Source organism: Cantharellus anzutake, assembly GCF_015039405.1.
Source record: "Cantharellus anzutake strain C23 chromosome Unknown EI90scaffold_14, whole genome shotgun sequence".
NCBI lineage: Eukaryota > Fungi > Basidiomycota > Agaricomycetes > Cantharellales > Hydnaceae > Cantharellus > Cantharellus anzutake.
The window spans coordinates 75959-87688 of record NW_024066964.1 but is presented as its reverse complement, the minus strand read 5'-3'; the positions used below and the strand labels follow the sequence as shown (position 1 = coordinate 87688).

The 11730-nt window shown below is 48.4% G+C and overlaps 3 protein-coding genes across 3 annotated transcripts; 1 reads left to right on the top strand and 2 right to left on the bottom strand.

The window, feature by feature from the left end:
- Positions 1–6071: 6071 nt before the first annotated feature.
- On the bottom strand, positions 6072–8332 carry EI90DRAFT_3048672 (uncharacterized protein). Its single transcript, XM_039059635.1, has 6 exons — positions 8316–8332; positions 7751–8262; positions 7150–7698; positions 6885–7101; positions 6566–6833; positions 6072–6518 (listed from the first exon to the last, which is right to left on the bottom strand). The coding sequence occupies exons 2-6, from the start codon at positions 8169–8171 to the stop codon at positions 6180–6182; spliced, it is 1794 nt and encodes a 597-aa protein (XP_038918301.1). The 5' UTR covers positions 8172–8262; positions 8316–8332; the 3' UTR covers positions 6072–6179.
- A 1739-nt stretch (positions 8333–10071) lies between these two features.
- On the bottom strand, positions 10072–10592 carry EI90DRAFT_3014728 (uncharacterized protein; the record flags this gene model as incomplete). The annotated part of the gene is made up of 3 exons (XM_039056816.1): positions 10072–10266; positions 10325–10384; positions 10440–10592. 3 exons carry the CDS (start codon positions 10590–10592, stop codon positions 10072–10074), a joined length of 408 nt encoding a protein of 135 aa, XP_038918300.1.
- Positions 10593–10813: 221 nt separating this feature from the next.
- Positions 10814–11496, top strand: EI90DRAFT_3048668 (uncharacterized protein). The gene is made up of 4 exons (XM_039059634.1): positions 10814–10897; positions 10947–11016; positions 11084–11142; positions 11222–11496. Exons 1-3 carry the CDS (start codon positions 10853–10855, stop codon positions 11134–11136), a joined length of 168 nt encoding a protein of 55 aa, XP_038918299.1. The 5' UTR covers positions 10814–10852; the 3' UTR covers positions 11137–11142; positions 11222–11496.
- The last annotated feature ends 234 nt before the right edge of the window (positions 11497–11730 follow it).

Genomic DNA, 11730 nt, shown 5'->3' with positions numbered 1-11730 from the left:
GGTTCCCACGCCCGCACATACTCGTGACCTTCCGTGCCTAACCTGTCCAATGCAGAACTCCATCAAATCTCGACCAATTGGGGCGTTCTTGATATCGTCAGAATCGTACGAATTAGGACTATTTTTAGGTACCAAATTCCGTACCGAGTTGTCACATGAATGGAAGTGGTTTCATAGTCGTGAAAACGGGTATCCGAGCCGAGTCTGTGTGTGGGTGATTATCCCGCCTACACCGCTTGTAATGTATCTTTCGTGTTTCCCCCTCATCCCTATTTGGACTGCTGCTTCTTCCCATTCTAGCCAGTTGGTCATCATCCCCACTTCCCCTCATCCTCCTGCCCCTCTGGGCATCGCCCTCCTTATCTCCTTTTGGATGTACCACAGGTTCAGCCCTATGACCTTCGGTACCACTCCGCTTCTGTCATCCCTTTGTTCCCATTCGGATGCCTTCATTCCAATTCAGACCCCCTTTGTTTCCTTGTGCTTTCGCCCTCTCCATATATATATCGGCGCTTGTACATACTCATTTTAGGCCTTAGTCTAAAATCGACCTGAAATGCCCCCTAGAGACTTCCTGCTCACCTCCTATGAAATTAAGGACCAAATGGACAAACAGCAATGGCATAGCACTCCGCTTGAGTGGCTGAGGCCAAGGTCCCTCCTTGCTAAGTCTCCGGTTCCCCTCTGGAATCATCCGCCCTCGCCCAGTTCTAACACAAGGTCCGTGCACTTGACTGCAACCATGAGAACAAGGTCAAAAGCTGATGGAAGAGGACGATCTTGGGGTCATTAAATCGAGAAAAATGCCCAAATACTCAGTGTTGAATTTCACCCTAATCGGTTCAGTGGTTGTGGAGATATTCTGATTATCAGGCATGATGGGAGTCATGGGACAATATGAACTATGTGGAAGCTCACATGCAAGCTAGTCTCAGTGAAATTCCAGGAGAATATGGGCTAGTTAAATGATACAAATGCTAAAGAAGATATTGGAGGAGTCTTGGAATTGTGGCATATTATTTGGCCCAAGTTTCCCTGTGCACAGATAATCAAGATGTTAGAACTGTCGGATTCGGACGACTCCGGAGTGGAATCAGAGACTTAGCATGGAAGGACCTCGGCCTCAGCGACTCAGGTGGAGCGCTGTGCCATTGCTGGTTGTCCTGGGGGTCCCTAATTTCGGATCTAGCAGAGGGGAAGTCTCTTGGGGGAATTCAAGTCGATTTCGGACTGAGGTTACAAGTTACTATGTACATTGTATATAAGGAGGGGTCCGGAATCAAAAGGAGCGAGGGTAGGACGAAAGGAGACAAAGGGAGATGGAAAGAGGAACAGCACCGAGGGTCAAGGGTTTGACTCAATGGTGTTTCTCAAAGGAGGAATGAAGGGCCAAGGCCCAAGGAGGAAGGAAGGAGGTTGGGAGTGGGGAATGGCTAGCTGACTGAATAGAAAGGAAGCAACAGCCCAAATAGGAATGAGGGAGAATAGCGGAATTGAATGGAGCAATGCAATAGTTGCAAGGTCCGACATAAGTCCGGAAAGTCCGAACTCGGAAGTTAAACTCCGGAATATTGGCAAACATAATTAAATGGAATGAGCTAACCAATACAATGGGTATAAGCGGAGGTGGGGTCAAAGTCCGAGGTCGGAGCTAAGACCGGAGGTTCCGGAGACGGAGACACGAACGGGATTCCGGAGCGGAGGTCCTGAGTCGGGAGCATAGGTTTTGCGTACTCGTCTGGAAGGTGTTGAGGTTGGGGTCGGACCCGGAATGTTCCAGAGTCGGACCGAAGGTGGTGTCCGAGCCGGAGGTGGGATAACCTCTTGGGAGTCGGCAAGGAGAAAGTGACGGAAGGGAAGTAGGGCTCCGGAAGTCGGGGTTCGGAGTTCCAGGAGCCCGGAGCGGAGGTCGGGATTGTATGGATATGACACAAGATATATATTCCATTCCTGAGAATTCCCGTTCTCAGTCAAATCTCCACCAGACTTCACAAAATCGGTATTGATAGAAAACTATGGATGAGGAGAGTCGAGTGGGATAAAGGGACAGAGGTTTGATGCAGTGTTTGGAGTGGTATGAGGAAGTTTGTGTTTTTCTTTTCAATTTCCTTTGTTGTTTGGAATTTTATTCTAAGCCAATGGCAGCCGAACCTTACCGCCGTTGTTGGTGGAGGCTTAGCTCAGCCAAACTCATATATTTCGGACTCTTTTCACAGATTGTATGTTTGCTGTATGGGTATATGTACATAGCGATTGAAACAGATGAGAGATTTTCCCCTCCCGCTACTTTTGAAGTCCTTGCACTTGGGTGCTGTGAGTGGCCACACGATTGGTAAAGGGCTATCGTGACCTTTAGGAAAATCCACCACAGAAAGAAGATAAGCAGGAGTTATCAGAATTATATATATTTCCCCAAATTCCCCCCCCCCCCCCTCCCGTTGATTATATGGACCTGTTCATACTGCAACACCCCTTTTAGCCCCCTTTCCCTTTCTTCCCCAGCTTTTGGGGAGTGAGTTGGAGTGCTACCTTCCGTTTTCTGGAGACAGTAGCCAATTCCTGCTTGCAACGTCCACTAGCGCATTCCTGCCTCTGCTAGGCAATTCACTTGCTTGCCCTGCAAGTCTACCTTCAGGCCTATCCCTCCTTTCCACTTGTGGGTTATAACCCATCATTCCACTAAACCCGCAACCCGACTCATCGGTAATATTCAGTTGGCTAACATCTATCCCTGTTAGCTCTGCTCCACTCGGTCCTGCTATTCATGGGCCCACCCTTGCTGTAACTATATATACATAACTTGTAGATTGTCATATCCATACAATCCCAACCTCCGCTCCGGGCTCCTGGAACTCCGAACTCCGACTTCCGGAGCCCTACTTCCCTTCCATCACTTTCTCCTTGCCAACTCCCAAGAGGTTATCCCACCTCCGGCTTGGACACCACCTTCGGTCCGACTCCGGAACATTCCGGGTCCGACCCCAACCTCGACACCTTCCAGACGAGTATGCAAAACCTATGCTCCTGACTCTGGACCTCCGCTCCGGTATCCCGTTCACGTCTCGTCTCCGGAACCTCCGGTCTTAGCTCCGACCTCGGACTTTGACCCCACCTCCGCTTATACCCATTGTATTGGTTAGCTCATTCCATTTAATTACCTTTGCCAATATTCCGGAGTTTAACCTCCGAGTTCGGACTTTCCGGACTTACTCCGGACCTTGCAACTATTGCATTGTCCATTTCAATTCCACTATTCTCCCTCATTCCTATTTGGGCTGCTGCTTCCTTTCTATTCAGTCAACTAGCCATTCCCGACTCCCATCCTCCTTCCTTCCTTCTTGGGCCTTGGCCCTTCATTCCTCCTTTGGCAAACACCATTGAGTCAAACACTTGACCCTCGGTGTTGTTCCTCTTTCCATCTCCCTTTGTCTCCTTTTGTCCTACCCTTGTTCCTTTTGATTCCGGACCCCTCCTTATATACAATGTACCTAGTAACTTGTAACCTCAGTCCGAAATCGACTTGAATTCCCCCCAAGAGACTTTCCCTCTGCTAGATCCGAAATTAGGGACCCCTAGGACAACCAGCAATGGCACAGCGCTCCGCTTGAGTCGCTGAGGCCAAGGTCCTTCCATGCTAAGTCTCCGATTCCATTCCGGAGTCGTCCGAATCTGCACCTTTCTAACATAGATAGGTTACACCCTAGTGCTAAAATCGACTAGAGTTGATCCCCCTTTTTAGTTCTTGTTGCCAGTAAGTAAATTAGGGCATGGATGTGTAACTTGGCACAGTGCTCCTGGCCTGAGTCGCTGAGGCCAAAGCCCTCTGCCATGGAGACAACTCCCTCATCTCACTCCGGTCTCTAACACTTGGTGTGCAGTGCTGCATTGGTGCTGAAAGTTAAGCTGAGTTTGTTCAGTTCCTTGTATGGTAGGGACTTGGCTATTGTCATATCCATTCCCGGCCATCGACTTCCGGTCCCTCCGATCCCTCCGGCCTACCTCCACTCCTTCTTTACTAACCTCAGAGCTCCCGTATTCCACAATCCTCTCGGTACCCCTCGATGGTCACCACCCCCTCCTTTCAATTTATTACCAATGCCTCCCTAAGTATGGAGCCCTGAAGACTTCCGGACAGCTCTGACGTCCGCTAGCGCACTCCTGCCTCCGCTGGGCAATACACTTGCCTGCCCTGCAGAGCCCACCTTCGGGCCCATCCCTCCTTTCCGTTTCTGGGTTATCGCCTGCCTTTCCGTTAACCCCACGACCCGACTCGTCGGTAATATTCAGTCGGCTAATGTTTAACCCCATTAGCTCCGCTCTGTTCGGCTCCACCATTTGCGGACCCGTCTTTGCTGTAACCATATATATATCCAACTTGTACATAGGTTACACTTCAGTAATAAAAATCGACTAGAGTTACCCCCCTTCAGTTCTGGTTGCCAGTTAGTAAGTTAGGGCACGGACATGTTACTAGGCACAGCGCTCTTGGCATAAGTCGCTGAGGCCGAAGCCCTCTGCCACGGAGACTTTCCTTCGTCTCGAACCTGGTCTCTGACAGCTATGGCTAGTCACATGATGCCATAGTCAATGCTTTTAAATTTAAATTTAAATATTGGGTAAATTAAACACTCAGGGAGCTCATATAGATAATAGTCCCCTGTGTGAAAATATAGCTCTATGAGCTCTCAGGCCTCCACATTCAGGTTTGCTGATGTTGGGTGAGATAGGGAAAATTGTGGGGAATAACTGGCACATTTCTCAGACTTTCCAACTACATGTCCCCATAATCCCAAATTTGGTATATCCTTGTCAGGGGACGACTCCTGGGTCCCCATGACCCTCCCCTATGGTCCACAGTCCTAGGTGTAACTAGCCCTGTCCAGGGCACAACCTACTGTGGGTCAGAGATGTTATATATAAGAGAGGCAAGTATATACAACTTGCCTACTGTGGGTCAGAGATGAGAAGGAAGTTAACTTCTCATCTTGCCACAGTGGCCACCATACATCGAAAACTTCCAGAGATATCCAGAAGTCACATGAGACCCGAGACCCAAGGTCCGGGCCATCCGGCCGCACTGAGCATTCGGCACAGGGCACGCACGGGGAGCGCAACAGCCGGGTGCAGTCGTGGGTGCAGGTGCGAGTGCAGGTGTGGATGCAGGTATGGGCTAGGTCAGGGTGTATGCCCTGACAATCCTTCCAACCAGTTACTTCATGATCAATAAGTATTTTTCCAAGGTCTGAGGGACACCAGAGACTGTCTGTGCACCCCATTTCCCACACATGCACAATGGACATCTGACATCTGATCCTCGTATCTCAATGAGTTCCTATCTGATTCTCCTCATGCAACATGTGTTGGAATTGTCTCCACATCCTCTACCATCCATATTATGGGCCCATCACAAAATTCCTAGCCATCTTTCCACTGTAGGTTTTCCACTATTTATCCTACATGTGAAACCCGATAGGCTGCATACTTGCGGCCCTCCCTAATTCATTCTGTATTTATCATGTTGGGTTTATGATAGTTCATTTTCTCATTGTACCATGCAGTCCCAAGCTGCACTAATCACATGTAATTACATTATGTATATATAACCTACATGTAAGGGATTGACCTTACTTCACTATAATTCCCATTATAGTGATGCTGTTCTTTATTTATTTATTTGTGCCGAGATATGTAAATTACATATATATACCTCGGAGTAGTTGTAAAGGCCTGGTAGCCTTTTACCTCTACCCCATTGAATATACAGCTCATCAAAGCTTATGTTTAGACAGACTAACTGAGGCCTGAGGTGAACGGGGGAACGGAACATTACTGTCCCCAAAATAGTAAGCAACCCTTTCACTACATAAGAGGGGATAAAGGAAAAAAGCCTTTACTCCCCTGTTGATAAGATAGCTTCATACAGTGTATATCTGATGGACTGGGAGTGTGAGGCAACACTTGACTATTGCGAGATCACTTGCGAACTCAACAACTTATAACCTGCTTACACTCTGACTGGCACAAGTCTAATCTGACACCAGCATGCCAACTTCATAAACATGACCAGGATCTTCACCCTATTCATTGCCATTTCAAAGAGCAGGCCAAAAAAATTACATTGCATTGCTGGCAAAACTGATTACTGTGGGGTTGGAAAAAGAAGAAAAGAAAAAAGGACTTCAAAGTGATTGTAATTCTTTAAGTCCTTGCTCAGCTGATAAAACAGAACCCTCTACCATCCTCTGTCCAAGAGAACGGAGGTTTTCAGGAACACCAAACATATCATCTGCTGCAGCAATAAGTCTCCCAACACCCCAAATGTCAACCTCTGCACCATGGTCATCCTTGAATGCTTGTGGTGCATGTGTATCAGGACGTAAATGAAGGACTGCCCTGGTTGGAGGGATGGCAGCATCTTCCCAGTCAATGAGGAACCACTGCTTGTGATTGGTGATGTTCCGTATGACATTTGGCCAGCAAATGTCTCGATGAAACACCTGTGGTTTAGCATGGGATACCTACAAACTCCATGAACCCAAATCAATAATCCTATACAGATACTTACCTGGAGGGCCTCAAGGACACAGATGACCGCATTCTTAACATCTTCAGCAGACCCCACACCTTTGGCATCGCCTCGAGGTTCAAGTTCAACAAAGCAACCATGTTCTGGATGGGACAATTCAATTCTTGTAAGGGAGTCAACATTTGGCACGCCTTTTGCTTTGAGTTTGCCATAGATAGATTGAAGAAAGGAAACTTTTGGTTCATCTTCTGCCCGATATTTCTTCCATATCTTCTTCTTAAAAAATTCAATGGATTTTCCATCATTGCTAACCTCGGGGTTAGGTTCAATGCAAACAAGATACACAAAAGATACTCACCGTTCCAATGTCAACATATCAGCATCCACAGCTTTTCCAACAGTACGTTCTAATGCCCGGAGAACCTTGACCATTCTGATCATCATTGCCGCATTTTTGATACGTCCTTGCATTGTTGACAGATCTGCAGCTAGAATGTCTTTTAAAACGATTTGGTCCCCCCCCTGGGCAGACTGGATTGCTACAAGTGTGACATCAGCACCAACGGCATAGTAGCCTAAACATGTGGGTCAATAACAGGTACTAAGGGAGAAGAATTACATACCAAGCACATACGGAGCAGGGTCATAGGCCCATCGAGTCTTTTCAGCGAGCTCCTGACGAGGATGTTTTCCAGAAAACGATGGCTTTTTCTCCTCCCCCCGGAATAAACAGGCCAATTGCAAGAGGAGACCAACATCAGGCCTGAAAGACCCAGCATGCGTGCCGTGGTTGCTGTTGCGTATCCACTTGGGCCCGTCAAGACACGTCGTGAGAATATCCAGGATGTTGCGGTCCCAGAATGAAATGAACGAATCTTCAGTACCTGATGAGTCCGGTGGAGTCCGGAGGATTGCTGCCTGTAATATGGGGAAGATGAATCTAGCCCTCTCATCCTCATTCTTGATGAAGAGCATCTCAAGGTCATCTGAAGAGCAATGATATTTAGGGATCATCAGGTTCGTTTGCAGGAGGTCCCGCCATTCTAGATCGGAAATGGGGATTTTCTCCTCGGGATCAAGAGGTGCATCCAGATGGATACTCAGATCGGTAGCGTTAGGCATAAATGTGAGTGGAACATTCCATTTATCCAACAACTTCTTTGAAATATCCACTGCAGACAAATGAGAAATGTTTCCTTCAAATAAAAAGTCGCGAAGACCTACCCGGATCCTCACGCTTCCTCTTTCCGACATGAGGCACTTGGACGACGAGATGGAGATAGCTTTCCTCGGGACCTTCCTGCCAGTATCTGGATATCTTTTGTGCAGGGCTGAGAACCTGCACGGGGCCGTTCCCCTCCAGCGCCTCGCGGCGTGCAGGATCAGGGAACTCAATTGCTTTGATCCATTGATTAAAAGCTGCGACTTCGGCTTCTGTAACCCCCGTTGGTATTGGTGGCGAGAGCTTCCACAAAACCAGCTGGTCTGCATCCAGGTGATCCATTTGGTGGGATTTCTCAGACTTGATAGCCCTGCGAAGGTGGCTAACCAATGCGCGAGGCGACACATCCATAACAAACACGGTACCGAGGGGGTTTCTTCCACGGTCAACCGCCATGCAGGTAAGAGTGATGGAAGTGGCCATGGGCAACTGTTCTAGTGTTTAGCAGCGACAAGGGCCGGAAGACCGGCAACAGCCGTTCGCTCTGGGCAGTAAATTGCAAACTCAATGCCAACTTCATCAAATAATCAGTAATCATACTTGTAGGAATAAAGGCTCCAAACGCACAACGGCCTAATATTAAGCTGGCGATGAATGCTGACGTCACAAATGACTCAATCGAGATGCGAATATTATTACATAAACATAAACATATGTTTCAACCTCTGTGTCTTAGGTGACCTTGGTTGTCTTAGATGAGTGGATTTCATGTAGTATGTTGTTTGTGCTCATCCATGTCTACCCACCCTGAAGTGATCTGATCACGAAATTGCCGTGTGCTTGACTCAGCAGCTGCTGCAAATGCACACCACCGGTGCTCTCAACATCATGAGTCGGGGACTCTTCTCCTTTTCTCGAATATTGCTGAAAGAGACCATGACCTCAAACTAATCTCTCACGCCAGGAAGAATAGCAACACCAGCACCTGCGGAAATAGATCCATTCTCCCAGCCCAACCACAATGCCCCTGGCTAGTACGATTTCCGACCATGAATATTTTTGCGGTGTGCCCGGACACGAGTTCGCCCAACGATGATGGCAACCTGTTCCGTGGGCCGATTGGTGGCACCAAATCAAACAAGATGCCTGAGCTGCATGAGGTGTTATGGCTGCTTTCACTCAGTGGGCATCCGTGAGCACCGGAAGGTGTTGCGTTATACATTCCATGTTACGCTGACAACCGTGACATCTCGCGACCCGGCCGTTTGCACGCTACAGGCCTCGCTCGTGTTGCTGTGAATTTTCGTAAAACAAATTTTTCGCGCTGTTTAACTTCGACCGTAGGCTTGTTGGGTTACCCAGCACTGGTGGCGAAGTCGAACCATAGATTATCAACGCAGCGCAGGCTCGACACAGGTGCCGCGAACGCGAGAGGAGACCGAATGCGAGTTTTTCGTCGCGAAACTAATGATAATTCGCGGTTTTCGAGCAACGGTGGAATGTGTACGTGCGATTCCCATAGGCATTGACAGCCCGTTCAGGCTCCGGTGGACCGTCGTGCTCGACGGCACCGGTACATCGGCTTCGGGCGTTCCCATCGAAGGTGACCAATCTTGAAGACACAAAGAATCTCGTGACATTCTCCTATCTCCATTTTTTCCAGCGGTTCTCGATGAGTAATTTCATCAACTGTTGGTTTGCCATGCTACCCCATCTCTCATGGCTGCCATTCGTGCTGCATGTGACTCATTCGTGGGCTCTGTCTTCTAGTCCTGAAGTCTCCTCCTATTGGGATTGTAGCACCACCTCTCCTTTACTGCAGGATCCTCGGCGACGTTGCAGAAAGTGCAGACACAACCCAACCCTACACTGGCTAAGTACCTTCGCTGGGACGGTGCTCGACCCTCCCTCAGGCTCGTGCTCCTAAACGTTCCCGGACTCGAAAACATACCACCTCTTTTCACAACTCGGATGCAGGAGCTTTGCCAAGAAACCTGAGTGACGGCCTTATAACAACTTCAAACTGAGCGGCTTATTGGTTGGTTGTTCGGCGCCGCTGAAGGCGTACATTCAGCAGCACCTCGCTCAACCGACGTTTATGAAGATGTCGAATAGTAAACAACACAATTCAGATTTGCCTCCGAAGAACTATTCCCCCCCGGTTCGGCTCGTGATTCCTTTGAATCTCAGAAGCGCGCTGTTCTCGCTCTGGTGACTCGATGGACTTCTACCACTGCGAAAAACTGATTCAAGTGGGATGAACCCTCAGGAGTGGGCTGGTGCTCCGATGATTGTCAAATGTTACATTGTTATTTGGCCAAAAGCATCGCATATTCGTTGAACCGTGTACATCGACTGGAAACAAAGTAGAATAAAGTCTTGGTTAACGATTTCCTCCGGCTGTTATAGGGCTTCCTCCGGCTACTATGCTTCGCTGGGGCTCTGACCACCAAAAATCATGTATGAATTTGGTATCTAGGAAATCCCTTTGCTCCACGAGTTTCCCGCTGGCGTTGAAGCGGAACCTGTGTACGTATGAAGTAGCGATCGGGTTTCCTTCCGCTGAGACGGCAGAAGGCTACATTTAGGGACTATTCAGCACTCCAGTGCAAAAGCATAGTCATGAATGGACACACCCCCAGCTTTGTGTAGAGGATTACGTTATTTTCGTTTCCCACCACGTTTAAGACGATCATCTAAACGAGAAGTTTCTCGGTGTGCACTCATCACATGCATAATCGGACTGCACACCTGCATTCCTTTCATCGCTGGCCACCAAGCGGTACCGAATGCCTCGATGAATTCTGACTTTTTCATCTGATTCCATCCCGGCGAGATGATGGACTCTGGAAGTGCGTTCCAGACATAGTCGTTCACAACGCACTCATCTATGATGGCCTTCATGGTGTCATAAGAGTATGAGGTCAGGCGTCACAGAGCCGCAGAGTAGTTTTCACATTGGGGGACGGCTCTTTGAGAGTGGCGGCAAGGTGTTCGGTGAGTGACAGGCATGTCTCGATAGTGAACACCCTCGGACCTTGGGACTCTGACACTTATATTGCGTGTTTCCCTAGAATTTCATATGCATGATGCACATTGCGATAAGCCCTATATTGATAAACCAGAAACCAGCAGCTCAGAGTCGGAAGGTTCTGGCAATTGGAATGGAGATGCCCCATTGCGCGATATGCAAAGATGATATACTTACAGTAAGAGAAGATATATGCGGTTGTATCGGATCTTTAAATTCACTTTCAGTTCGATTTCTCGACTCCACCTGACGTCCCGCTCACACAGGTTGTAAGCGCAGCAGTGGATATGTGCTTGGGTGAGGATTACATCATCCCGCTAGTTATCTCAAGAGTTTACCTTGTTCATCGTCGCATCATGTATAGTCTGGCCCTACGCTGGTCGCAGTACACTGGATTCATCCTCTCTCCCCGGCTGAAAAGAGGTGGGGCTAATCTTGATTAATTTGAATTTTGTTAATGCTTGTTTCGACCCCTGGGTCTTTGGCCCACTTCACCAAGCAGCTTGCGGCTCAACTGTCCAGAACAAAACATCAGGACAGATCGGGTTTTTCTGTTCGCCACCGCATGGCCGAGGCCGACAAAAACTTCATCTACGCCGACGTGTATGCGGGTTGCGGGTACATATGTCGTCGCTGGTTTGGTGTGTTGGCTCAGATCAGGCGATCGATCAACTCGGCTGTTTGTTGCCCCAATCCCTTCCCTTGGATGAAAGCGGCCTTGTTTGGCTCAGGCTTGCAATTAACACAATTCCGAACCTGCGGCCTTTGTGCTAAAGAACCAGTCCGTTCGCGTACAAGAATGCATGGTGATTTTGTATCACAATTGAGTTGCCTTCAGCTCTGGGAGGCCCGCTGATCACTATTTCTGTCGGCCTCTGGACAGGTTGCATCAAACACTCATTCTGGGTGCTAGAGAGATCGCTTCAAAGCGAATAATCATATGTTGAGGCACACACTCGATCTACTAGTTAGGGGACCACCTTATCTTAATTAGTCTCATATGCATGGAAT

Excerpts from the sequence above, each read along its gene's own strand:
- EI90DRAFT_3048668 (XM_039059634.1), top strand. The coding sequence starts at position 10,853 with ATGGAGATGCCCCATTGCGCGATATGCAAAGATGATATACTTACA. Across the intron at positions 10,898-10,946 it reads GCAAAGATGATATACTTACA|TTCGATTTCTCGACTCCACC; the intron begins GTAAGAGAAGAT and ends ATTCACTTTCAG. Across the intron at positions 11,017-11,083 it reads AGCAGTGGATATGTGCTTGG|TCTGGCCCTACGCTGGTCGC; the intron begins GTGAGGATTACA and ends CATCATGTATAG.
- EI90DRAFT_3048672 (XM_039059635.1), bottom strand. The coding sequence starts at position 8,171 with ATGGCCACTTCCATCACTCTTACCTGCATGGCGGTTGACCGTGGAAGA. Across the intron at positions 7,102-7,149 it reads CCCTGCTCCGTATGTGCTTG|GCTACTATGCCGTTGGTGCT; the intron begins GTATGTAATTCT and ends CCACATGTTTAG. Across the intron at positions 6,834-6,884 it reads GATATGTTGACATTGGAACG|CAATGATGGAAAATCCATTG; the intron begins GTGAGTATCTTT and ends CCCCGAGGTTAG.